The 27479-nt window shown below is 51.2% G+C and overlaps 1 protein-coding gene across 1 annotated transcript in view; it reads left to right on the forward strand.

Moving 5' to 3' along the window:
- UHRF1 (ubiquitin like with PHD and ring finger domains 1) overlaps positions 1-26098 on the forward strand; it is a 44752-nt gene extending 18654 nt beyond the window's left edge. Inside the window, exons 5-16 of the mRNA XM_042782323.1 lie at positions 12217-12317; positions 12417-12603; positions 13957-14080; positions 14256-14363; positions 14579-14683; positions 14791-14897; positions 17278-17440; positions 17517-17654; positions 19495-19651; positions 19731-19888; positions 22829-22927; positions 25952-26098. Of these exons, the coding sequence (XP_042638257.1) occupies positions 12217-12317; positions 12417-12603; positions 13957-14080; positions 14256-14363; positions 14579-14683; positions 14791-14897; positions 17278-17440; positions 17517-17654; positions 19495-19651; positions 19731-19888; positions 22829-22927; positions 25952-26098 (1594 nt within the window). The remainder of the gene's footprint in view (positions 1-12216; positions 12318-12416; positions 12604-13956; positions 14081-14255; positions 14364-14578; positions 14684-14790; positions 14898-17277; positions 17441-17516; positions 17655-19494; positions 19652-19730; positions 19889-22828; positions 22928-25951) is intronic.
- Positions 26099-27479: the final 1381 nt, after the last annotated feature.

The following is a 27479-nucleotide window of genomic DNA, read 5'->3' on the forward strand; positions in this document are numbered from 1 at the left end:
TTCAATTGCCTCTTACGCATGTGAGAGCTGGACAATGAATAAGGAAGACTGAAGAAGAGTTGATGCTTTTGAGTTGTGGTGTTGGTGAAGAATGCTGAAAGTACTATGGTCTGCTAAAAGAACTAACAGATCTGTCCTGGAAGAAGAGTCGCTGGACTGCTCCTTGGAAGCAAGAGTGGCCAGACTTGGTCTGACCTACTTTGGTCATGTCAGCGGGGACCATTCCCTGGAGAAGGATACCATGCTTGATAAAGTGGAGGGTCAGTGAAAAAGGGGAAAGCCCTCAACAGGATGGATTGATGCAGTGGCTGCAACAGTGGGCTCTGGTACAGCAGGGATCCTGAGGCTGGCACAGAACCGGGCAGTGTTTTGTTCTGCCATCGCTATGAGTTGGAGACGACATGACGGGATCTAACAACAGCAACATGTGTAAAATGTATATATATATTTCTTAATTGTAAATACATGAATAAAACATTTGCTATTTTAACCTAATATTTTTATTGTTATGAAGAGATATGTATATATATGTATGGAGCTCTGGTGGCACAGTGGGTAAGACATTTACTCTGCTAATCGCAAAATCAGTGGTTCAAACTCATCAGCTGCTTCGTGGAAGGAAGATGAGGTCATCTACTTCTGTAGAGATTAACAGCCTTGGAAACCCCTTGGGGGTTCCTGTGAGTTGGAATCAACTCAGTGGCCAAACATTTGCCTTCTCAATGTATTTTACATGTACGATTCCCTGACAGTGATTGTGTTCATTCTGTACTCCATCATCATTCCATTTCCACATTTTTCCATCATGCTTAACAGAAGCTCAGTGCCGGCCGGTGGAGAGTCCCCTTCTCCTGCCGCTGGTAGCGACTCAGGGAATGGTCTCCATGAGTGTGCCTATTCAGACATCCCGTGGAAGTGGATCATACAACACTGGCCCTTCTGTGTTTGCTTCTCTCACTGAACGTGACGTTTCAGGCTTCCTCCGTGCTGTGGCGTGTGTCAGGCAGGACTCCATTGCTCTTTGTAGCTGAGTTTTGTTTCGTTTTGTGGGTGGACCACAGTTTGCTCATTCGGTCAGCTTGGGTTACTTCCACCTTTTGGTGATTATGAACATTGCTGTGCAGTGTCTGAGTCCCTGCTTTCTGTTCTTTTGGGTATGTACCTGGGAGCAGAATTGCTAGGTTACACAGTAATTCTGTGTTGAACTTTTTGAGGAAGTAGAATGTGTTTGAAGCCTGTCTGCACTTGTCAGGTGAACTAGTACCGTACCTTTTATATTTTTCATTGCTGAGTAGTATTTTGTATTGTGTATTCTTTCTGAGGGGCATGTTGGCAGTACTTCTCCATGGCATGTATGCTGTTTTTAGTCTTTTTCTATCCTGAGCAATGCCAAAGGAAAAATCCATACATGCTTTTGTCATTTCCTTCATGAAACATACTTTTCAGCCCTTGGCCATTAAAATCCAGGCTTCGCAGGACTGATGCTGGGGCCCTGGCAGGGTGGAGCCAGCCCAGCCTCCCTGTCCAGCTTTAGCATCTATCTGAACTCCTTGTTCCCATCCACCCCCACGCTGCCCTTGTTAAAGAGTTCAGCTGCCCTTGTCCCTCTCCGGACCTTCCTGCCTCTGTCCCAGAAGGAGGCACAGATTCCCTTCTGGCTGCCCTGACAGCCCCTCACCTTTCTCTGCCCGGGTGACCGTCTTGATCCTGCTGCTGGCGGGTAGCCTGGCTCCTGGAAGAAGACAGGCATGGGAGGCGACAGTGAAGGGTGTACTAGGCAGGCAGTTGCCTGCATCAGATGAGGGCATGGGGCGACTGCAAGGCCCCAAAGGCGGGCGGGGCACGCCTTGGCCAGTCTGTTCTAGCCTCCACTCACAGCTTTGGAGCTCATCCTTCCATTCACCCTGTGTATTTTTATGCCACATAACACCCATTCAGGCGACATCTGACCATATGCATGTACTTGACGCCCTAAGGTTATGATAGAGTTCAGAAATCCCGGTGGGAGAGCAGGGATGCAAGGTGTGGGAGGTTTGGAGGTAGCGGAAGGAACCAGCTGTAGCAAACATAGCCACTTCCTTCACACAGCACAGCATGTGTATCTCAGGTCTCTTATATACCAAGAAATTGCTGCCAATCTCATGTGTTGTGTCTCTTGAATGTTGTGGCTTAATCTCTCTGCTTAATTTTCTTTTGAAAGCAAACCCCCCTTTGCTGAAGGGCATCATGGCTCCCAAGGCAGCCAAGCCAGTGCTGGTGAGAGCTGCAGTGAGAGGCAAAGGAGGGGTAGCGATTTAGGAGGGAAACAGAAGGTCATCATGCAGCAGGAAGGTGAAAAATCAGTGCGTGTTGTTGCTGCGATACACATGTGCTGTGTCACGCACATGCCATTGTGTTTCACAGGACACAGAGTGGGTGTCACACAACGCACACCTTTATGTATTCATCAAGTGACTGTTGTTAGTCGAAGGTTGAAGTTGAGTCGATTCTGACTCAGAGCAGCCCCGTGTGACAAAGTAGAACTGTCCTGGGGGTCTTCTAGGCTCTAATCTTCACAGGAGCAGACTGTCCAGCCTTTGGCCCATGGAGCTGCTGAGTGGGTTTGAACCAACAAGGTTTTGGTCAGCAGTGCAGCGTTTAACCCTTGTACCACCCGGGCTGCCTCCTGAGCGCCTACTGCATGCCGAGACCTGTTCCAGGCGGGAAGCTCTGAGCGTTCTTTCACTCAATCTCGGCACTGCTGACCTGGGGCCGCATTCCTCTCTGGGGTGGGCCGTCTTTGTTTGCTCCAGGGTGTTGAGCAGCATCCCTGGCCTCCACCCATGTGATGACAGTAGTATGGCCCAGTTATCACAACCACAAATGTCCCCAGACATTGCCCAGTGTGCCCTGGGGGTAAAACCCCCCTTCGCTGAGATTAGGATCCTGCCCCCTTAGCACTGCTGACAAGGGTGCTGGATCCTTCCCTCCCCAAGTCATGTCAGCCAAAAATGTCCCCACCCATTGCCAAGTGTCCTGAGGGTGCAATTGTGCCTGCTTGAGAACTCTTGGCCAGGCCACTTGGCAGTGAGCAGACAAACACGACAGACAGTGCCAGGTCATGGTAAAAACTGTGAAGGTTAAAGCATAGCTGGAACGGGGGGGGGGGCAGCCTTGACTGGAGAACAGAGCTGGAGGAGGTGAGAAAGTAAGCCATGCAAATCTGCAGGAACAGTGGCCCAGGGCCTGGGGCAGGAGCCTAAGGGGAAGAGAGTGAGAGGCCAAGGCTGCCGAAGCTGCCAGAGCTCTGGGCATCAGGGCGTGGCTTTGTTTTTGTCCTCAGCTGCTGTTGTATTGGCCCCTGACTCCTGGCAATCCCATGTGTGTGGGGGTAGAACTGGCCTTCATAGAGGTTTCTTGGCTGTGATCTTAACAGAAGTAGAGTGCCAGGCCTTTCTTCCATGGTGCTGTGGGGTAGGTTCAAACTGCCGACTTTTGGGTTAGCAACGGATTACAAACCGCTCCCAGTTGCCACGGAGCCAACTCTGACTGATGACGCCGTGTGTGTCGGAGGAACCGTGGCCCGCAGGGTTGTCAGTGGCAGGATTTTCAGAAGTGGATTCCCAGGCCCTGCAAGGCACCTCTGGGGGTCTGGAACCTCCACCTGGGCGCGTTCACCATTTGCACCACCCTGGGGTAGGGAATGGTAAGGATTGGTCTTCGTTCTCTAGACATCAGAGGGTGCCTGACACGAGAGTGTCACGCTTTGACGATGATGAACTCATCGCTCTGGCTGCTGAGCAGGGAAGGGGCAGCAGGGAGACCAGGGAGGAGGCTGCTATGGCTGTGAGGTGCGAGGTCCTGGTCTTGGGCCACGCTGCATTGTTGCCCCCAAAGCCGTCCAAGGCAGCAGAGGCCTCGATGCCAGCAACTCGGTGGGGACCCTCAGACTGCAGGACCGCCTTCTCGCGGGGCTTCCATTCCCAGCCGCAGCACTGGATCCACAGGGCCGTTCCTTCTTGAGTGCTCAGAACGCAGAGAGGCAGAGTGAAGTCAGGACCCTGGCTGGTGTGTGGAGGGAGCCAAGGGCCCACTGCTTGATGGCGCCCCTGCTTGCTCTGCACCCCATCGGCCCCTTGCAGCCAACCAGCCAGCCAGTGACTGTCCAGTCGACCTCGACTCAGCACCACCGTGCGTGGCAGGGCCGAACGCACTCCATGGGCTTCCAGTGCTGGCATGTTCAGAAATAGATTGCCAGGCCTTTCTTCCGTAGCGCTGCTGGGCAGGTTTGAACCACTAACGTTTAGATGAGCAACCAAGTGCAAACCATCTGCAGCACCCAAGACCTTTCTTGGTGGATAGTTAGAAAACTAGAGTGGTTGCCTTTGAGTTGATCCTGACTCCTGGCACACTCTGGTGTGTCCAAGTAGAACTGCCCTCCTTAGGGTTTTCAGTGGCTGAATTTTTGGAAGCAGATCTCCAGGCCTTCCGAGGCATCTCTGGGCGGATTTGAACTGCCAACCTTTTGGTCAGCAGCTAAGCACTGGAGCATTGGTGCCACCACCCAGGGAGCTGTGGCATGCACAGGGTTGTCTAAATCGCAGTGGCAAACATTTCCCATAAAGGGCCAGATGAAAAATCTTCAGCTTTTTAAAGCCAGGTGGTCTCTGTAGTGTTTGCACAACTCTGAGTTTTCAGAGCAAAAGCAGCCAGGGACAACATGTAAACAAGGGGATGTGGCATTATGCCAATAAAACTTTATTTATAAAAACTAGCTGTGGGCCAGATTTGGCCCATGGGTCATAGATTTTTTACCCTGTTCTAAATATATAGACATTGACTGATGAACTTCTATTAGCTGTATTACTTAGCACTTGAAAAGACTTCATACATGTGAGAAAGCAGAGGTACATAGTTTAAACATGGACGTATTTGAACCACGGCACTACTATATCAGCTCTATAGGTTGTTGTTGTTGTTAGGTGCCCTTGAGTCGTCTCCGACTCATAACGACCCTATGCACACAGAACCAAACACCTCCCGGTCCTGAGCCAGGTCTATGATTCTTGGCTATACTTGAGCCCATCGCCGCTGCCACTGTGTCAGTCCATCTCCTTAAGCTCTACAGGGGCACCACTAAATAAGGATGAACCGGCAACAGTGGGAATCGATTCTTGATCTTTTTATTAGCCCTTCCTCTCCCCACCAATGAAGAGCAATGGTGGTTCAATGGTAGGACTTTCACCTCTCAGGCAAGAGACCCGGGCTTGATTCTGAGCCGGTACAACTCACGTGCAGCCACCAGACGTCTGCCCATGGAGGCTTACATGCTGCTCTGGTACAGAACACGTTTCAGCAGAGCTTCCAGACTAAGGCAAGGCCATGGGGAAAGGTCTGGTGATCTACTTTGGAAAACCAGCCTGTGTAAAAAACCCTGTGGATCACAAGGGCCTGATCTGCAGCCGGTTGTGGGGACCACACAGGACTGGGCAGTATTGCATTCTGTCATGCGTGGGGTTGCCATGAGTCGGGGCTGACTGGACAGCTGCTGACAACAACAGGGACGGCACAAAACAAAATCCCAGGCCTCCCCTGGGATCTTGCTTCCAACTCTGACCTGCAAACTAACCTGAAGATAGAAGCGAGGTCTGCCCTGTGCCCTGCCACCTTGTTCTGTGGGGTCACCTGTGCTGTGTATTTAGGAGAAAGACATGGTAGCAGAGGATTTTGATTGGAACAACCAAGAAGAGGCTTGGCTGCTTCCCAGAGGGATGTGTGCTGAGTGTTTCTGAACCCAGAGCCTCATACCCACCTGTTGCTTCTAAGCACAAGTGAAAAACACACTGCTGTGGAGTTCGATTCTGACTTGCAGCAACCCCCATTGGGTATTTGAGGCTGTAAATCTGCAGTCCGATGCCTTAGGTGCTAGGCCAGTGCAGGCAAAGCAAGGGCAAAGTGGCTGCTCTGTGGAAACCTAGAGCCTTGAAAATGTGACAGCCAATAGTCTTGTTGTTCTTGAGAACACACACAGAGAACAGCACCAGCTCCTCCCTGCACCGTTCAGTGGTGTTGATTGAGTCTAGTCTTGAGGCCGTGCAGCCTCGCTCACCCTCCTTTTCCGAGCTGTTCCTCCCCCACGAACATGAGCTCACTGCCCTGCGAGCTTTTCATCTAACCTTTCGAGTTGCTGTTGTCAATTTATTCCCTACAGACCTTTGAAAAAGCACAATGCTCGAAGGAGACACCGTTCTCTACTTGAGCTAAATTCTTACTCTGTTTTAAGGAGACTTGGGGGAATGTTTTTAGTTTACACTTTACAGATTCTCTCAGGCGGCAGTGTGGAGGAGCACAAGCCATCTAAAGGCAGAGAGTGCCAGGTAGGGCCGATGTGGGAGTTGGAAGGCAAAGACTCGGTGTGCTTGTGTCTCAGGCTGCCAGGACAAGTCCAGTGGCTTAGACGAGCAGACACTCATGGCCTCACAGTTCTTGAGGCGAGAGGTCCCAATGCAGTTCTCAGCACGGCCACACTCCCTCAGAAGGCTCAAGGGGAGGATCCTCCCTTGCCTCTGCCAGCTTGATGGCCCAGGCGATCCTTGGCTTGTAACTGCATCACTCCAGTCTCGGCCTCTGTCTTCTCATGGACACCTTCCCACTGTGTCTGTGTCTGTGTATCTCATCTCCTTTATTTATAGGGACACCTTGATACTGGATTAGGGCCCACTCTACCCAGTAGCAAGGAGCCCTGATGGCGCAACACTTCAGTGCTCAGCTGCTAAGCAAGTATTGGTGGTTTGCACCAACTGGTTACTTCTGGCAATCTGCTCCCGTAGAGATGACGGCCTAGGAAACCCTATGAGGCATTTGTGCTCTGTCATGTGGGAGTTGGAATCAACTCCATGCCCAACAACAGCAGCCTGTCATGGGATTAGACCCTGCTCTACTCCAGGAGGACCTCATATTAACTGATTCCAGCTGCAAAGACTCTTATTTCCAAACAAGGCCCCGTCCACAGCTAGAGCTTCAGCAGAAACTTGGGGGCGGGGCCACAGTTCTGCCTATAACACGCTATTTGTACTTGGTGACACTCTTGAGTGGCTCTGAGTCACTGTCTCTCTGGGCCAGATTCCCTGATTGCGTAGTGGGAGGCTGCCCAGGATCCACGTCCCAAATGCAGATGCTCGAGGAGGCCAGGTAGGGGTGGGGGCACAGTGCATGTCCCACTGAGAGGAGCAGCTGCACTGGGTCCAACTTCCTGGCGGACTCAGCCTTCAGTTTTCCGGAGAAGCAGGCAATCTGAGTTATCCTATGAAACCAGACTTTAAAGATGGGTGACTCATGCAGGTTTTTAACGTGAACCTCTGCGTGCGGGTGCTGGGCTCCCCCACTGAGGAGTGCAGCCGCCACTCTGTAACCAGCCAGTGCCCCCAGCTCGGGCGGCTTCTCATGCAGCACTCTACTCCATGGGGTTTTTGTGGCTGAGCTCTTGGAAGATCACCAGGCCATTCTTCCGTGTTGCTGCTGGGTAGGTTTGAATTGGCAGCCTTTGGGTTAGCAGCTGATCACACACTGCTCCCAGTGAGCCCCGACTCCTGGTGGTCCTGTGTGTCAAGGTACAACTGCACTTCGTGGTTTTTTTTTTTTTTTTTTTTAATTGCGATTTGGATAAAAGTTTACATAGTAAATGGGTTTTCCATTCAACCACTCGTACACATTTTGATTCAACTCGTGACATTGATTGGTGTCACGAGTGTGATAGCACTCTCCCCACTTCTTCCTTGGGTTCCCCGTTTCCATTTCTGCCGTTTGAGCTTTATTCCTGGGCGTCCACAGGGTTCTTGTCAGCTGGTTTATGGACGTTGATCACCAGGCCTTTCTTCCGGGGTGCCCCTGGGTGAGCTCAGGCCACCCGCCTCTCTGTCAGCAGCTGAGCGTGTTCCGCGTCTGCACTGCCCGGGGACTCCCCGCTGTGTGTGTGTGAGGACTGATGTCCCTGAGCTCTGGGCTTGTGTGTCTCCACTGTGGTGGCGTCAGGAGAGCACTGGGCCGAGCTACCTGCCACAGCGGGCTGGTGCTCAGTTCCCGTCGCCCACCAGCACCCTCTGTTACTGGCCGAGTCGCACATTGCACATGAGGCCGTGATGGGGGAGACTCGGCTGTGGTCCCTCTCCCAGGGCAGCAGACAGGGCTGCGAGTGGGACTCTTCTCGGAGAGAGACACCAGGAGCGCCTGCTGTAGTGGCGAGAGACCTGCCAGGCTGCGAGGCTCAGAGGTGGCCCTGCACCGTTTCCACTTTGTGCACCATTAGGGGAGCCGGCCTGTGGCTGCAGGAGCCCGCAGGTCACAGCGTTAGACTCATTGACACATTAACTTTGTCGTTGTCGTTGGCTCCTACTCACGGCAACCCTGTGTACAACAGAGTGAATGGTGGCCAGCCCTGCCCCATCTTCGTGGCTGTCAGTCTGCTCCAGTCCATGGCTGCAGCCACTGTGTATGGAGAGTGCCTTCCAGTCTGGGGCTCAGCATCCAGCACCGGATCACAGTGTTCTGTTCTCATTGGCTGATTTTTGGAAGTCAGTCACCAGGCCTTTCTTCCTGGTCTATCTCAGTCTAGAGGCTCTGCTGAAACCTGGCCAGTGTGGGTGACCCTGCAGGTGTTTGAAATCCTGGTGGCGCAGCCACACACAAGCAGCCACAGTATGACACAGTGATGGGAGTGGTGGCCATTAACTTTAGTTACAGTTTATTTGGGGTTCATTATGCAGAGCCCTCCGGTGCCATTTATCCAGCTTCCCCCGATGCGAGCCTCTTACGAAACTGTAGTCAGCTTCACAACCAGAGCACTGAGCCAGATACAGCAAAAAGCTCAGAATGTGGCCACCCCTGCGCTGCCGACCCCAGGCCACCACGAATCTTTCCTCCGTCTTTGATTTTGTCATCTCAGGAACATTAGTTAAATGAACCCAGACAGCATGTACTCTTCTGGAGGTGGCTTATTTAATTTCGCATAATTCCCCGGAGATTCATCCAGGCTGTTGCATGTATTGAGAGCTCATTCCTTCTTAACGCTGACTAGTGTTCCATTGTAGAGGACAGCGGTAGAACCCTCACTTCACCTTCTCTGTGGAAGACCCCGGTTCGATCCCCAGTGGGTGCACTTCAAGTGCGGCCCCACCCGCCCGTCAGGGGAGGTGCTGCTGGATGTTAAAAAGGTTTCACTGGAGCTTCTAGACTGAAGACAGACTGGAAAGAAGGGGCTGCTGGTGTCCGGAGATCAGCCCATGAAAACCCTGTGGGTCTTAACTGTCCTACTATGGTCCAGGGGGTCGCCATGAGTCAGGCACCGACTTGATGACAATGACGTAACATCCCGTGATGGGGGGAGCTCTGCTTTATTTAACCTCTGCCTGATGAGGGACATCCGTGCTGGTTGTGGTTTGGGGCTATTATGAATAAAGCTGCTAGAAACATTTATGTACAGGATTTTGTGTGAACCTAAGTTCTATTTCTCTGGGCCCCAGGAGTACACTTGCTGGGTTGTGTGGTTGGCATTTGCTGTCCAGAGTGGCTGAGCGGTTTTACAGCCCACACCAGCACTGGCTGACAGTCCATTTCTCTGCATCCTTGCTGGCATTTGGTGTCAGTGTTTAGAATTTTAGTCGAAGTGATGGGTGTGAAGTGGTCTCTCATTGTTTGAATTTGCGATTCCTAATGACGTGATGGGGGAAATTCTGGTAGCATAGTGCCTAAGGCACTTGACTGCTAACCAGAAGGCTCACGGTTCAAACCCACCAGCCACTCCTCGGAAGGAAGGTTGGGCAATCTACTTCTGTAGTGATACTGCCTCGGAAACCCAAGGAGGGGTCGCTATGAGTTGGGTCCGACTCGATGGCACATAACAACAGCGACGTGATGTTGGGCCTCTTTTCATTTGCCGATTTACTATCTAAATCTTCGGTGAGGTGTCTGTTCAGCTTTTTTTTTTTTTTTAATTGTGATTTGGGTGAAAATTTAGAGAGTAAAGTCACTTTACATACAGCATCTCACATACACTTTGTCTCATGACATTGAGTGCAATTTCCCACAATGCAACAGCTGCCCTCCCACTTCCTCCCCATAATTACCTCCTCCCTGTGTCCTTCCCTCCATGCACTCCTGCCCCCGAGCTCTCTCCCTGTGCATACACAGCGCTTCTATTCTCCCATGATTGTTCTCTCCAAGGAGTGTATCTACCTAGTGTAAATGTTCACCTCATATGCCTGTGTCTCGTTTGTCTTTGGCCTGCTCTTTAACTGGGTTATTTATTTTCAGAAAGAGATCGCCAGGTCTCTCTTCCAAGGCCCATCTGGGTGGACTCCAACCACCAGTCTCTTGGCTTGTACTCGGGTACATGAACCATTTGTACCACCCCGGAACTCCCTTATATATGCATAGATACATGTACGTGTGTGTGCGCGCGCACACGCACACGTGTATGTGTCATTCTAGGTTTTTTTTGTTTCTTTTTTGTAATTAATGTTTGCATGGACTATCTTTTTCAATTCTTTTACTTCCAATCTATATTGTTGATTTTTAAGTGAATTGAATGTCTCACAGTTGAGCTGTTGTTTTGTTTTTAATCTATTCTTTCGGTCTCTGCCTTTTAAAGTTGGTGCTCTTAGGCCGTTTATGTTTAAGGTGATCATCATTGTGTTCACATTGAAGTCGACTTGTGTTCCAGTTCTCGTTCTTCCGTTCTCTTTCTTGTCTTCCTGTGAGTTGCTGGAGTATTTGTTAGGTTTCAGTACTGGTTTTGCGTATCGCTTTGTCGCTTTCCTAGTGGTTTCCCTGGATGCCACAGTGTACGCTTGTCGTGTGCTGGTATCAGTGAGACGCAGGCACCTGCCTGCCTTTTGGGTTCTTTTCCTTTCTCCACTTACTGTCTGGAGTATCTGATGGTGTGATGATTTTTATTTCAGTCATTGCATATGATGTAGAAGAGGGTAGCTTGTTGCATGTAGCCATATTTCTGCTCCTTCTGTGGATGTCTCTTCCTTTCTCTTACAATTTTCTGTTTGAAGAACTTCCTGTCGGTGTTCTCTTAAGGCTTACTGTCAGCAAACCCTCTTAGTTTCCTTTGCCTGGGAACATTTTTTTTCCATTCCTTTCTCAAGGACAGCCTTGCTGGGTACAGGAGTCCATTTGTTGACTTAATTTTTTCACATTTAAGCTTTTAACTAGTAAAGTTTAATTTTGAATAATTTTAAATATCACAAAGCAGTATGTTGTTGGTAGCTGCTGTCGAGTTAGCTCTGACTCGTGGCCGTGAACAGTGGGATTAGGATTAGACTGTGGAGATCAGGGGGTTCTCGTGGCTGAGTTTAGAAGTCAGTGTCCAGCCTTCCTTCCTAGTCCCTCTTAGTCTGGAAGCTCCGTGAAGCCTGCCCAGCGTCCAAGCAGCACAGGAGCCCCCATGGACAGACGAGGGATGGCTGTGAGTGAAGTGCTCGGGCCCAGAATTGACCTGGCTCTCCTGCATGAGAGGCAGGAACTCTACCACTGCCCCTGCTGAAAATGTCTACATACGTGTGTCTAGGTTCTCTGTCACCAAAAACCAAACTCACTGCCATTGAGTCAGTTCCCACTCATAGCGACCCACTTTGGGTTTCCCAGGTGGTAAATCTTTACGGAAGTAGATTGCCCAGTCTTCCTTCCTTGGAGTGGCTGGTGGGTTTGAACTGCCAGCCTTCTGGTTAGCAGTCAAATGCCTTAGGCACCATGCCACCAGATTCTCTATCAAGCATTACAATAAACTGACTCTAGTGAACCTACCACCTACTCTAAGAACCAGGACCAATACAAGGCCCCATAGTATGATTTGAATGCTGTAATGCTGTTTCTTTCCACAGAGCCTCTCACCGGATCTAATTAGAGCCAAAAAAAACTCAAACCTGTTGCCATGGAGTCAACCCTGACTCATGGCAACACCGTGTGTTGCAGAGTAGAACCGCCACGTAGGGTGTTCGTGGTTGGAATCTTTAGGCAAGTGGATTGCCAGGCCCTTCTTCCATGGCTGTGTTGGGTGGCTTTGAACCTCTAACCTTTTGGTTTGTGGTCAAGTGCAAACAGTCTGCGCCACTCTGAACCTTCTAAGCAGGACCGATGCTGTGAGAGTGCTCAGGAATGGTAGCTAGCAGAGTGCTGTATGTGGCCCCAGTGGGGTCGGGCAGCTGCAACATTCTAAAGGCTCATCCCACACAGGGACGATTCCATTAACGACTGTCGCATCATCTTCGTGGACGAAGTCTTCAAGATCGAACGCCCGGGCGAAGGGAGCCCAGTGGTGGAAAACCCGATGCGACGTGAGCCCTGGCCCTGGAGGGGTGTGGGTGGCGGTTGGGGCGGGGGGACCTCTGTCCCTCTGGGCCCCACTGACCCGGCCCTGCTGCTTGGGTGTGCAGGGAAGAGCGGGCCCTCCTGCAAGCACTGCAAGGATGACGAGAACAAGACCTGCCGTGTGTGCGCCTGCCACCTGTGTGGGGGCAAGCAGGACCCTGGCAAGCAGCTCCTGTGTGACGAGTGCGACATGGCCTTCCACATCTACTGCCTGTGCCCGCCGCTCAGCGGCATCCCTGATGAGAACGAGTGGTGAGCACCACGGGTGGGTGGAGGGTACGTGCCGAGCACCATCCCTGGCCTCCCACTCGATGCCAGCAGCCACTCCCCCACCCCCATTTGTGACAATGACAAATGTCCTCAAACATCACCCAGTGTCCCCACGGGGCAGAATCATCCCTGGGTGAGAGCCCCTGGGTCGGGGCATCCCCCTGTCCCCAAGAGACTCTGCATCCCATAATCATCTGACGTCCTGGGACACTGCCTACGTTTAATCCACACACTGAGTGGGGAGGAGAGAGGAGAGGCATCACAGGAGCTGGAGGGGCCCCTGGTCTACAGCGTACGACCAGCAGGGCTGATTCTGGTGGATGCTGGGAGCTAGGGATGGAGCTTGTCTTTTTCCCTGAATAACACAAGCTCTTTCTCCCCTTGGCATTGCTCACACGGGGGCCGGGTCCTTCTTTGGGGTGGGGCCATCCTGTGTACTGAGGGTGTTGAGCTTCCTGACCATCACCCACTCGATGCCGGTAGGGCCTCCCCCCCCCAGTTGTGACATCCACAAATGTCCTCAGACACCATCCAGTGTCCCTGGGGGCAGGATCACCCTGGGTGAGGCCCACCAAGCTTCTGAATATGGAGTAGACCCGGGAGGGACAGTGACGAAAGACCAGGTAGGAGAGCCTTCTGGGTTCTCTGCATGGGGCTCAGGGTCACTGCCAGGCAGGGGCTCAGTCACCCCTGGAGGAAGTGGAGCCCTGGCAGGTTGGCTACCGAGACCTGGGCCTGCACCTTCTCCAAAAGGCAGGGCTCTTAGCCAGTACACGTGGATGCTTGTAACGGAGGCTGCTCACGGGCCCAGAAGGTTTAGGAAAGGCCTCGTGGACTACAGATCCTGTGTGGGTTCCTGGCTTGTTCCTCGTCCCGACTTTGTTACCCCTCCTCGTTGTGAGACTGAGCCCATGAGATGAGAAGGTACTCCCCAAAGTCTCCCTGCCTTTCTGTTGCTACACTGCAGTTGGATTTATGCTCACTGTTAGGAGAACTGTTGAGTATAAGCAGGAGAGGGCAAGATCTGTTCTCCAGTAGATTGTTCTGCCATGATGGAATGTTCTAGAACTGTACTATCTGATGATGGTGGTCCCTGGCTGCATGTGGTTACTGAGCCCTTCCAGTGTGGCTGGTCCAGCTGAGAATTGGACTTTCTGTCTTGTGTGATATTAATAAATTTAAATAGCCACCTGGGGCAAGTGGCCGTGTTTAGGTCTGCACAGGACGATCTTGGTACAAAAGGACGCACTGCACCTGCGTGTGTGGCGTGAGTCAGTGGGGAGAGGCAGGGGCTCCCAAGGCTCTGTGCAGGCAGTGACATCTCTGTGGTTCCAGGTACTGTCCCGAGTGTCGGAATGATGCCAGCGAGGTGGTGTCGGCAGGAGAGAAGCTGAAAGAGAGCAAGAAGAAAGCGAGGATGGCGTCAGCCACCTCGTCCTCCCAGCGGGACTGGGGCAAGGTCAGGGGGGCCACCTCGTCCTCCCAGCGGGACTGGGGGAGGTCAGGGGGCCACCTCGTCCTCCCAGCGGGACTAGGGCAAGGTCAGGGGGCCCTGCTTGTGTGAGGCCCACCGGCCAGCCCTCTCCTTCCCTGGGGCCTCACGCTGCTCTCCGTTTCTGTTTCTGGAATGACAGGGCATGGCATGTGTGGGCCGTACGAAGGAGTGCACTATCGTCCCATCCAACCACTACGGGCCGATCCCGGGCATTCCTGTGGGCACCATGTGGCGATTCCGAGTCCAGGTACCCATGCAGAAGCCTGCTTCTTCCAGGGTGCACCTCGGGCCTGGGCCACCTTGGAGGGGCTTCTACTAGCAGGCGCAAGGCAGTGACTGGGGCGTGCCACACATTTGGTGTGAAAGTCAAACTGCGGGTTCCGAAGTTTGGGGGGCGGGCTAGAGTGGATCATGTCTGCGCCAGTTACTCCGAAAGTTGCTGTTATCCCACTGATTCCGCAGGTCAGTGAGTCGGGAGTCCATCGGCCCCACGTGGCAGGCATCCACGGCCGGAGCAATGACGGGGCCTACTCCTTGGTCCTGGCGGGGGGTTACGAGGATGACGTGGTGAGTACGTGTGTGGGGGTGGCGCAGAGCCGGGCAGGGGCTCTGTTTTCAGATGGAGCGCATGCAGAGGGTTCACACCTCCCCACCCCCCATCTCATCTGTTTCAGGACCATGGGAACTTCTTCACATACACAGGGAGTGGCGGTCGAGATCTTTCTGGCAACAAACGGACCGCAGAACAGTCTTGTGATCAGAAACTCACCAACACCAACAGGTTCGTGGGACACAGCACTCTCGCTTCTTTGCTGTCGGGCTTCTGCTGAGGGCTCTGGGGCTACACAGGTGGTTTTCGGGTGCCATCTCCATGAAGTTAAATCCTTGTTACGAGTGTGGTGAGTCACAGTGATGGGCCCGTTCTTCTTCCCTTTCCCATTCACTAAAGACTCATGTGCTGGACCATAGCACACTTTGTTTTAAAAGGACACAGAGTAAAGATTTTTGGCCTTGTAGGCCACACAGTCTGTTAAAAGAACTTAACTGAGTCATCGTAGCACAAAAGCAGCCACAGACCGTACAGAAATGAGTAGATGTGGCTGTGTGCCAATAAAACTTTATTTACAAAACCAGTCAGGCCCAGAGATTGCTCACTCCCAATTGCACCATGGAGGAGGACTTGTTAACCGTGAAAAGTTAACATACAGGAAAAGATGGAGTGATCTGTCAGACAGATGTTTTAAATCATATCAATAAATCTAATAAATAGAATTAAAAGGCAGATGACTGTGGGAGAAAAGTTGGTGATAAATATACTTGATGTTTTTATTTTACAAAGAGCTATTGCAAATCAATTAAAAAGACTCTCAATAGAAAAATGCAACCAAAAAACTAAACAAACCTGATGCCAATGACGATTTTGACTCATCATGAGCCCATATGAGAGAGTAGAATTGCCCCAGGAGGTTTTCTGGTCTGTGATCTTCACAGAAAAGGAGTCCTGGTGGTGTGGTTAAGTGGTTGGATGCTAATTGAAAGGTCAGAGGTTCAAACCACCAGCTGCTCTTGCTCTGTAGGAGAAAGATGTGGCAGTTTGCTTCCATAAAGATTGACAGCCTTTTAAGGTCCCTGGGTGGCTCAGATGATCTATGCTTGGCTGGTAACTGAAAGGTTGGTGGTTCAAACCTACACAGTGGTACCACAGGATGGCCAGGCCTGGTGATCTGTTTCCATTAAAGATTACAGCCAACTCTAATCCATAGCCAGGAGAGTCTCTCCAGATGAACACATCAACTATTTGTTGATAAATAAATAAAATAAAATAAAATAAAGGTTTTACAGCCTTGGAAATCTTATGGGGCAGTTCTGCTCTGTCCTACAGAGTTTCAGTTAATGTTGATCATGTGGAGCCCTAGTGGAGCAATAGTTAAGTACTTGGCTGCTAACCAAAAGGTTGGTGGTTCAAACCTACCCAGGGCCTCCACAGGAGAAAGATCTGGTGACCTGCTTCCATAAAGATGACAGCCTCAAAGACCCGATGGGGCGGTTCTCCTCTGTCACAGGGTCACTGCGAGTCAAAAATCACTCTTAGCACCTAACATTTATCTACAGTTATCTACTCAACTCACTGCCGTCGAGTCAGAGCCGACTCACAGTGACCCCCCTGGGGTTTCTGAGGCAGTATCACTATAGAAGTAGATTGCCCGACCTTTCTTCTGAGGAGTGGCTGGTGGGTTTGAACCGCCAACCTTCTGGTTAACAGTCAAGTGCCTTAGGCACCACACTACCAGAGCTCCCTACAGTTCTAAAGCAGCAAAATATTTGTCAGTAAACAGCCATGTTGTCTCTGTTCTCTCTTCCACCCCCATGAAGTCAGCATCACTGTGTCAGCTGTGAGTCTCTGGTGTGAGAGTCTAAGCCCGTGTGCTGGGCTGTCTTTCCTGGGGAGGCCTGTGGAGATTAGACCTGCTGGCTCTGCCCTGTGTCACCTTGTTTTTCTTGATAGCACCTTCTTCATGCAGTGTCTGGTGTCCTGGGGTTGCCATAAGCAGGATGGCTTAAAACAGTAGGAATTGACTGTCTCACAGCTCTGGAGGCTGGAAGTCTGAAAGCAAGGTGTTGGCAGGGCCAGGATCTCGGTGAAGGCTCCAGGGAGGACCCTTCCTTGTATCTTCCAAGTTTCTGGTGGCTCCTGGCAATCTTTGGCACTCCATGTTTTGTAGCTACATCCCCCTGTCTCTGTCTTTGTTGTCACGTCTGTCTTCGCTTTGTGTCTGTCTCTTACAAAGATACCAGTCATTGGATTTAGTGTCCCCCCACCCTGATATGACATCAGCGCAGCTGATTACATCTGCAAAGAAAGACCCTATTGCCAAATGAGGCCATGTTCCCAGGCATGGCGGTCAGGGTGGGGACTTCTTGTTGTTAGGTGCCATCAAGTTGGTTCGGATTCACAGCAACCGCAAGTGACCGGGTAGAACTGCCTCAGGGTTTCTTGGGCTGTCATCTTCATGGGAGCAGATCACCAGGCCTTTCTCTATGAGAGCTGCTGGCTAGATTTGAATGCTCAGCCTCTCAGCTGGCAGCCTTGCACTTAAGGGCATGTTCACCTTAGTGGGGAACTTGCTTACCCTCTCCCGCGGGCCCCCCTCTCTCTGCAGGGCGCTGGCTCTGAACTGCAGCGCACCTATCAACGACCGGGACGGGGCCGAGGCCAAGGACTGGCGGGCGGGGAAACCCGTCCGGGTGGTGCGCAACGTCAAGGGTGGCAAGCACAGCAAATACGCGCCCGCCGAGGGCAACCGCTACGACGGCATCTACAAGGTGAGCCACTGCCTGGCCGAGCCCCCGCGGCCAGCTCTGACTTGGAGGTCACTCACATCGCCCCCACGCCCCACAGGTCGTGCGGTACTGGCCCGAGAAGGGGAAGTCTGGCTTCCTCGTGTGGCGCTATCTGCTCCGGAGAGACGACGAGGAGCCTGGGCCCTGGACAAAGGAAGGGAAGGACCGCATCAGGAGGTTGGGGCTGACCATGCAGGTGTGTCCCACCTGGCCGGGGACGTTCTGCACTCGGGGTCTGGGGACCCTGGGCTGCCGTATGGCCAGCTTTGGGCCTGCGAGGCTGCCGCCGGTGTCACAGTGCCCGGTGCTTGGTAAACTCTAAGCCGACGTAGCCCTTCTGTGGTGTGAAGTCTCATCTGGCTCCAATCTGATCACACCTCGCTTGCTGTGTTATGTAAATGCTTTACCCAGGGTGGGTGCCGGTTGGGACAACTAACACTTAGGTCTTTGCCTTCCTAGACTTGCCTGTAATGGTAGGATTAGTAGAGGAGTTGGGGGACGGTGGTGGCTTAGTGGTAGAGTTGAGTCTCGGCCAGTGCACCCTGTATGCAGCACCGCCGCCATCTGTCGGGGGTGCCGCGTGTTGCCATGGTGCCGGACGGGTCTCCGCAGAGTTTCAGACTAAGACAGACTAGGGAGGAAAGCCTGGAGATCTGCTTCCAAAAACCAGCCAGTGAAGGCGCATGGAGCCCAGCAGTCCAGTCCTCGAGCAGTCGGCGCAGGACCAGGCAGCGTTTCATGACTGGGGCTGACTCGGCGGCAGCCAACAACAGCATTAACAGCCATAGACGAGTTTACCCAAATTAGTCAGGGTTCTGGTCTTTTCTCTGCACCTGCTCACCTCTTTCTCCTCTGCTCCTTTCCCCCTCCCCCTTAACCAATAAAACTGGTACAGAAAAATTCTACCAACAAAACCAGTAGACTGTACCGAAAGGTGGAGATGGGAGGTGAGGATGAACGGTCCCTAAGCCGCCCTTCACCTCTCCATAGCCCCGGGAGCTTCTCCAGTCGGCAGGACAGCTTCTCTGTGCTGTAATTCTGTGTTTTCTGTTCGTCGGGGTGAGTTGCTGTACAGCACGTGCATCGGCCTGGGACTATTTAAGGAGTCTTAATTACCGTTGGGAGCCTGACAGCGCCTCCCCTGTCGGGATCACACAGGGATATCTTTGAACATAATGCTAGTACAACAGGGAATTCCAGAAGCTGAGAACTGAGGAAGAAAAGCCATGACGGGAGGCAGCACCAGCTTCTGGCAGGAGCAGGGTTTGGATTTCTGTCTTTAGTCTTCGCTGCAACTTCATGTCACCAAAGAAGGTGGACGATTTCTCAGGGAAACGCGAGAGTCGCGCATGATCAGAGGCCGCTTGGGGCTGAGGCGGCAATCGAATGCTGCCGGTAGGGCATCACTGACTGAAACAATCACCCTGCTGTGAAGTGGGTTCCGACCCACGGTAGCCCCATGTGTGTCAGGGCAGACCTGCTCTACCGGGTTTCCACTGGCTAAGTTTTTGGAAGAACGTTGCCAGGCCTTTTTTCAGCAGTGTCAGTAGGTGGATTTGAACTGCCAGCCTTTCCATTAGTTCTTATTGTGTTGATGGCTGCCATTGAGTTGATTCTGACTCATCATAACCTCATGGGACAGAGTAGAGCTGCCCTGTAGGGTTTCTTGGGCTGGAATCTTTATGGAGCCGTGGGTAGATTTGAATTGCCAACGCTTCAGTTAGCAGCTGAGAGTTTAACTGGTGTGTCGTGGTACGTCGTGGTTATCGGACAGGATGTGGTGTTGCCCCAGGCTCCGCGGGTCCCTGGTGGAGGCATCTTCGTGGCTAAGTGCTGGGTCCACGATGTGCTCTTGGATCAGGTGGGGAAAGGTTCTAATTGTGCAAGGCAGGGACAGGGGCAAGCAGGAGAGGAGTGGACAGCAGGAAGGCCGGGGTGGGATGGGGGTCTTACGGGCTCCTGCCAGCTGCATTGCATCTGGGCCCCGAGGGACACTCACGCAATTCCAGCCCCTCACACAGTTTCTCCCCCTGCAGTATCCGGAAGGCTATTTGGAGGCCCTGGCCAACAAGGAGAAGGAGAAGGAGAACAGCAAGAGGGAGGACGAGGAGGAGCACAAGGACAAGGAGGAGGAGCAGCAGGGCTTCAGGTCCTCCAGGAAGGGCAAGGGCAAATGGAAGCGGAAGTCGGCAGGTAGGTGTCTAGGTGAGGGGCGGATCCGTCCACCCCAGGCTCAGCCAGCACGGCTCACACCTGCTCTGCCTGGTCCCAGGAGGCAGCGAGGCCAGCCCTGGGACCCTGCGTGGGGCACCCAAGAAGACTAAGGTAGAGCCCTACAGCCTCACTGCCCAGCAGAACAGCCTCATCAAGGAAGACAAGAGCAACGCCAAGCTGTGGGCTGAGATCCTCAAGTCGCTGAAGGACGGGCCGGTGAGTGGGGGCGGGCAAGGCATCTGTTTGCTCCTCCTGCCCAGCCCAGTGAGTGACGTGGGTGGCTCACTGCCCCTTAGTGACCTGTTGCCCTTTGGCAGCTGTCCCCACCAGGTGAAAACTGGCTCTCGAGGGTCACTGTCACCTCAGATTCCTCCTGTAGCCCATCAGCTGGGTCCCTGCCCCCGTTCTTCTGACATTCTCTCCTGCCACCTATTCCCCCAGCTAGCCCTCTCAGGCCTCTGCCCCTCGCCGTCCCTCCGCCTGCGCACCTTCCCTCAAACCCGCCCGCTCAATCTCTTGTCTCCTGTGAGTCTCTTATGGCCACTGGAGTAAAACCACCTCAAACGTTTAAACAGTTTACGTGTTCTCACACAATTCTAGAGGTCAGAAGTCCAAAATGAGTCTTGCTTCCGTCAAGATGATTGCAACTCACTGTGACCATGTGAGAGTAGAACTGCCCCATAGGGTTTTCTAAGCTGTGATTTCTATGGGAACCGATTGCCAAGTCTTTCTTCCTCAGAGCTGCTGGACGGGTTTGAGTTGCTGACCTTTTGGTTGGCAGCTGAGTACTTAACCACTGCACCACCTGGGCTTCTAAAGTGGGCCTTCAGGAGCTAAAATCAAGGGGTTGGCAGAGCTGTGTTCCTTCTGGAGGTTCCAAGGGAGAATGGTTCCTTGCTTTTTGTAACTTCTAGCAGCCACCCACATACCTTGGCTCCTGGCTGCATTACTCTAGTACTTGCTTCCATTGTACATCTTGGGAGCTCTGGAGTGGCACAGATGGCTAACATGCTCGCTGAGAACTGAAAAGTTGCCCATTTGAACTCCCCCAGAGGCTCCTTGGAGGAAAGGCATGGTGATCTACTTCTGAGAAAGCAGCCATTAACAGTTTTACAGACCACAGTTCTCCATGGTCACATCGCTGCCTGCCACTCTCTTCCCTCCTCTTAAAATGACCCTTGTGATTACACTGAGTTCACCTGGATAATCCAGGAGCATCTCTTAGCCTCTAGTGCTGGTATAACACAAGTACCACAAGGGGGTGGCTTTGACAAACAAATTTATTTTCTCACAGTTACAAGGCTAGAGGCACCAACCCTAGGTGAAGGCTTTCTGTCTCTGCTCTTTCTTGAGCTTGTTTCTTAGTTTCTTGGAGATCTTATCTGCCATGGTGTCTGTCTTCCCCATCTCCGCTTGCTCATTTGCTTGTTGAATCTCTTCTGTATCTCAAGAGACTGATTTAAGATACACTCTACACTACTCCTGCCTTATTAACATAACAAAGAAAATCCATTCCCAAATGGGATTATAATCCCAGGTAGAGGGGTTAGGATTCCAACACGTTTGGAGGGAATATAATTCAGGCAGTAATAATCTTCCCATGGCAGGATTCTTACTGCCATCTGCAGAGTCTTTTGACATGCAGAGTAACGTGTGCACAGGTTCTGGGCATGAAGATGTGGTCATCTTGCTGGGGTATGAAGGTGGGAGTGGCTTCATTCAGCCGGCCATGTGTCTGTTCGTAGGTCACTTTCTCTGTGGAGCTTCCTCTGAGCCTCTGCCTTCCAGAGCAGCCCTCGTACGCACCCGTCTCTGGCCTCCCTACCTCATTTTCCCCGCCATGCTTACCACCAACTGTGACATTTTTACTTGAGGATTTTTGCATCTGTATTTATGAGAGATAATTGGTCTGGTTTTCCTTCCTGGTATTAGAGTAATGCTGGCCTCATAGAATAAGTTAGGAAGTTGGCTTCTGTTTTCTGGAACAGGTTGTAGGAAATTGGTATCCTTTAAATGTTTGGTAGAATTCACTGTTAAAACTAACAGGGCCTGGTGCTTTCTGTTTGGAAAATTAATAATTATTGATTCAATTTTAGAATAGCTAATAGGCCTATTGAGAATCTGTTTCTTTTTGTGTGAATTTTGGTAGATTTTGTCTTTTGAGGAATTGATGTGTTTCAGCTAAGTTATCAGATTTGTGGACCTAGAGCTGTTCATAATATTCTGCTGTTGCCCTTTTGATGCCTGTGGGATTGGTAGTGCTGGCTCGCCTTTCTTTTCTGATGTTAATAACTCATATCTTCTTTTGTTTCTTTAGTTAGCTTGGCTTGAGGTTTATCAATTTTATTAATATACTTTTTTTTAATTAAAAGAAATTAAGCTTTGTTGATTTTTTTCCCTCTATTTCCTGTTTTCATTTTATTTATTTCTGCTCTAATTTTTATTATTTTTTTCTTCTGATTATTTCGATTGAATTTCTTCTTCTTTTTTGAGTTTTCCGAGGTGGAAGCTTAGATTATTGATTTTGAATATTCTAACCATGCATTCAGTACTATAGATTTGCCTCTGAGCACTGCTTTGGCAGCATCCTGTGAAGTCTGATATGTTGTATTTTCATTTTGTCTTCTATTTGTTTATCTTCTGCTTCCTCGACTGAGCTTCAGGCTCCCAGAAGGCGAGGGTTGTGTTCGCTGTGGAGCTCTAGTGCCCCGGTGGCATACAGTAGGTGCTTAGCACGTGTGTATTTAACAAATCGAGGTGCCCGCCTTAAGAGCTGCTCCCACAAAGCCCTATCTGGCCTCTGAAGCCTGAAGTTCGTTTGCTGCTGGCAGCTTTGTCAGGCTGGGTCCTGCTCAAAACTGTCAAGCCACACACACACCCCTTGACCCTCTTCTTCCTGGGGACTTGTCCTCCCACCCCACTTACTGACGTCACCATGTTGGTCAAGATCTGGCCCTCTCTGGAGCTTAATTTTCTCATCTTAAAATAAGCATAATATTACTCCTCTCCCCGGGGGTGATGAGAATAAACTTTAGGACCACATAGCAGGCACTTAGCTAAGTGCCCATCCTTTCCAGAAGATCCTGTTAAGGGTGGTTATTCATTTTGGCCACCAGAGGGTTTGCTGGCTTCACACCCCCTCTCCCCTTGTTGCAGAAATTCCTGAGCACAGTGGAGGAGACGTTCCAGTGCATTTGTTGCCAGGAGGTGGTGTTCCGCCCGGTTACCACTGTGTGCCAGCATAACGTGTGCAAGGTAAGGGCAAGACTACTGTCCAACCCCTGCCACTGTTGCAGCCACTGCCCACCTGCTCTGCTCCCATAAACCCCTGTGGCTCTCGGCCCCTGTAGCTGCTTCCCAGGCTGCCTGTCACAGCAGCCCAACATCACGCCACACCCCTGCTCAGAATCTTCCTGCGCCTCCCCAGGTCCCAGAATAAAGCAGACTGCTTGCCACAGTCAGCAGTGCTACCTGAGTGTCCCCTGCAAACATCCCTGACTTCTCTCACGTCACTGCACTCTGTGTCCTCCAGCCACACCAGCTTCTCAGCTACTCTTTTCATAGGCTATGCTATTTCTACCTTGGGCACTGGCCACTGGTTCTTCCTTTCTCTGGAATGTTCCACACATGCACACACACCTATGTTTTGTAGGGCTGGGAGTCCAAGGCAGGAATTAGCCCACAGTCTGCAGGGAAGCTGGACAATTAACGATTGTTGAATGTGATGGAAGATCTCTGGGTGGTGCAAATGGCTATACACCTACTAACCAAAATGTTGGCAGTGTGAGCCCACCCAGAAGTGCCTTGGAGGAAAGGCCTGGTAATCAATATGCTACTGAAAGTCACAGCCTTGAAAACCCCATGGAATGCAGTTCTAAGTGTAATGATTTTTCAGTGTGATGTATGTGAGGGTGGGAGGTAAGAGGGGTCCCTGGCTCTGCCTTGCAAGCCATGACCTTGACTAAGCCCTGCAACCACCCTGCAACCACTCTGAGCCCCAGCTGCCCTCAGTGAGAAGGGGCCTGACAACACCCTCCTGGCAGGGCTGTCAAAAAGATGAACTGTCTGCAGCGGTCCTAGTGCAATTTTTGTCACAATGTATGTGCGCAGCGGGTGAGTACACAGATGGAGGGATGCCATTCAGGTGAGAGTTTGAGGAAAGTCTGGCAGTGTAAACAAAAAGGATGGTAGGATTTCAAGGACCTGAGAGCTTGGGGAAGTTGGTTACGTGTGGGCGTTGTTGGGAAGGCAGATGGCCTGTGTACAAGGCAGTTGCATTGCTGTGTGGATCCTTGCTACCTTGTTGCATTTACGGACCAGCCTGGGAGGGGTTAAGGAAACCCTCTGACCCTCCCACTGATGCCCCAGAACTTAATTTAAACATATGTGTGTGAGTGTTTTTGCTGTTGTTGGGAATCCAGTTTCTCCATGTAAACTCAGTGACCTTGAGGACAGTCTCCGAGTTGTACAACCATTCTCACTCTCCTTTTCCAAATGAGAGCGTTATTTATTTTAGAAACCTACATTTTTCAATTATTGCAAAATAGACACAACATCAAATTGGCCATCCTAACCATTTTTATGCGTACAATTCCATGGCATTGATTACATTTATACCATGTTGTGCGACCATGACCACTCTCTGTTCCCAAAATGCTTCCATCCTCCAAATAGAAACCTTGTACCCAATAAGCAGTAACTCCCTATTCCCTCCCACCCCCAGCCTCTGATGACCACAATCTACTTTCTGTCTATGAATTTGCCTAGTTAGATACTTCTTACAAGGGGATTATACACTGTTTGTCCTTTTGTGTCTGGCTGCTTGACTGAGCCTCATGTTTTCAAGGTCCTCCATGTTGTAGCATGGATCAGGACCTCATTTCTCTTTATGGTGGAGTGATACTTAATGGTGTGGATGGCCCACACTGTGTTTCCCCCTCATCTGTGGATGGCCCACACTGTGTTTCTCCATCTGTGGATGGACGTTTGAGTAGACTCCACCTTTTGGCTCTGGTGCAGAGTGCTGCAGTGAACATGAGTGCACAGGTATTAGGTTGAGTCCCTGCTTTTGGTTCCAGAACTTGATTTTAAACATGGATCAGGCTCTTAGTTGTACTGCAGAAAGAACATTTTGTTTCTGGCATCAAGATGATAGGTTTTACTTTGAGAAGTAGTTCAAGAGTTTTCAAAAATAAAAACCAAGGCAGCAGCCTGAGTCCAGCACCTGAGTGAGGTTTGGTATCAGCAGCATTCTTCATTGTGTTACCTGATGAGACCTTCGGTGTACACACCTGTCACAGGTGTGTGCCTGCCTGTGTGCATGTCTCATTCCTCGTCTGTTCAGGTGGATGCTGGTGCCCCATTTCTCTGACTGGGAAGTTGAGGCTCTGAGGCTTACAGTTCTGTCTCCACCTGGCCATTATCTCCCAGACTTCACTCGCTTTGGAAATGAGTTTGAACTCAGAGGTCTGACCTGGTGCCTGGCTTGGTCCTTGTGGCATTCCTTCCTTCCCTTCTTCTCAGGACATATTTACTGCATATCTTTCACATGCCAGCGGCAGTAGTCATTCAGTGGTAGAGTTCTCACCTTCCATGTAAGAGGCCCAGGTTCGAGTCCTGGCTGGTGCATCTCACGCCCAGCCACCTGGCAACGGAAGCTTGCATGTTGCTGGGATACTGAACAGGTTTCAGTGGCGCTTCTAGTTTGAGATAGACTGGGAAGGAAAGCCTGGCATTTGACTTCTGAATATCAGCAGATGAAAACCATATGGATCACAATGGTCTGGTCTGCGAGCGGTCATGGGGACGGTGCGGGACCAGCTGGCGTTTTGTCCTGTTGTTCGTGGCACTGCTGTGAGTCGAGGGCCGAGTGAATGGCAGCTAACCATACTGTGTGTCAGGCCCTATGTTTGGTGATGGGAGGGTGAACGAGACATACAGTCTCAAGGTACATCCGGCCTACCACACGTGAACATGTGCTCAATGGGTGATTCCAGAGTGTAGGGTGCCCGTCTGAAGGTCAACAGGATGGGCTGCAGCCAGGTTGGATAGGCCAGAGTGGTCAGGGAAGGCCCCTCTGAGGGGGTGACTAGTGGAGGAGCCTGCAAGTGCCAAGACTGGAAAGCTAGAATGAGCGTGGAGTCTGAGGGCTCCCACCCAACCAGGCCGGAGATGGGGGACAGGCAGGGGAGCCGCTGGGCCCTGTAAGAAGGTGGAGCTGGGGGACAGCCGTGGCCCGGTCCGAGTGGACAGCACTTCACCGCCTGCTTTCTCTTGTAGGATTGCCTGGACAGGTCCTTCCGGGCCCAGGTGTTCAGCTGCCCGGCCTGCCGCTACGACCTGGGCCGGAACTACAGCATGCAGGTCAACCAGCCCCTGCAAGCGGTCCTCAACCAGCTCTTCCCCGGCTACGGCAACGGCCGGTGATGCCAAGCACTTCCGCCCTGCGGCCCGCCCACGCATCCCGGGGGCGGCTTTTCTGCCCTTCTGTTTTCAGTGGGCTTAACTTAAACATGCCGTTTCTCCACTCCCCTAAAAAGGCTTGTCTTCCTCTTTTTTTTTAATCTATAAATTTTCAGGAATTAATGCGTTACGGCTAAAAAAAGAAAGTTGGACTTCTCTGTGTTTTATTTTAAATAGAAGGTCTGAAATTTTTCAGCCAAAAAAAAAAAAAAAAAAGTTTTCTTTTGTTGTTTTAAAGATGGAATTACAAACTACTTCCACGAAGGCTGCTTGTGTTCCCAGCAGTAAGTTGTCCGAAGCTGCCGCTGACCCCGCGGAGCAAGAAGGCGGCTCAGCTCGGCCACCTCGAGCAACCTTTTCCAGGCTCGCGGCCCCCCAGGCCGAGTGCATCTTCCTGACGGCGTCGAGAACGAAGTCCTGCACAGTGGCTCCTGGCGGTGGGCCTGGGCGGGGCGGGCCGAGCCGCCCACCAAGAACTGGCGGCTGTGGGTGTCACGTCCCTGAACAGAGACACGCGGCTGCGGCCTAGTGAACTCGCCTTCTCTAGAAGCCGTCCTCCACCAGTTTGCTTCTGTGTTAACGATTTGGCTCGCAGTGAGCCGAGTTGGGGTGCTACAGAAACTACCTCCGCGGGACTCCCCTTGCCATTGGGAGGGGTGACCGGCCATACGCCGTCTGAGCCGGAGCCACACGCAAGCCGACAAACGCACAAAGCCATGTCCAAGTGCCTTTGGGTCTTTTTAAATTTTTTTTGCTTTTTCAAGACTGGGCTCTTTTTTAGCACTGAAATGTTGAAATTGCCAACCAGATTCTAAAACTGTGGTCGACCAGTTGTTCTTGAGGCTGGCAGGGTATGGAGGCCGCTGTAGTTTATCTTTGTTTTATATGGAATTTTCAACTTGGCAATGGAGAAGTACGATAGGGATTTAAAAAGGAAAAAAAAAAATACTTTTTCTAAATGAAATTTTTTGTAGTTACTGTATATGTACCAAGAAAAATATAACTTAGGGTTTTGGGGGGTTGTGTTTTTTGTTTCTATTTTTAATTTTTTTTAAATGGTTTGTTAATTTTTCTAACTTGACCAAAGTTTGCAGCTCATACCTCAGTGGAACAGGGATATTCTAAAATCATCTAACTGCAGACGAACTGGAGGACAATACTGTTTTAAGACCTTTGTGTGGGGTTTTTTATTCCTTGTGATTAGGTTGTTAATGTATTAGGGAAAAAGACAACAAACTCCTGTGTAGGCTTTTTCTAAAATGTTCAACATTCTTTGTCCAGATCTTAGGTTCTCAAAATAAATGTCTTTTACAGATATTTGCTTGTGTCTTCTCTTTGCAGACTA

Source organism: Orycteropus afer, unplaced genomic scaffold (genome assembly GCF_000298275.1).
Source record: "Orycteropus afer afer isolate SDZICR_OR568_19922 unplaced genomic scaffold, OryAfe1.0 scaffold00291, whole genome shotgun sequence".
Classification (NCBI taxonomy): Eukaryota; Metazoa; Chordata; class Mammalia; order Tubulidentata; family Orycteropodidae; genus Orycteropus; species Orycteropus afer.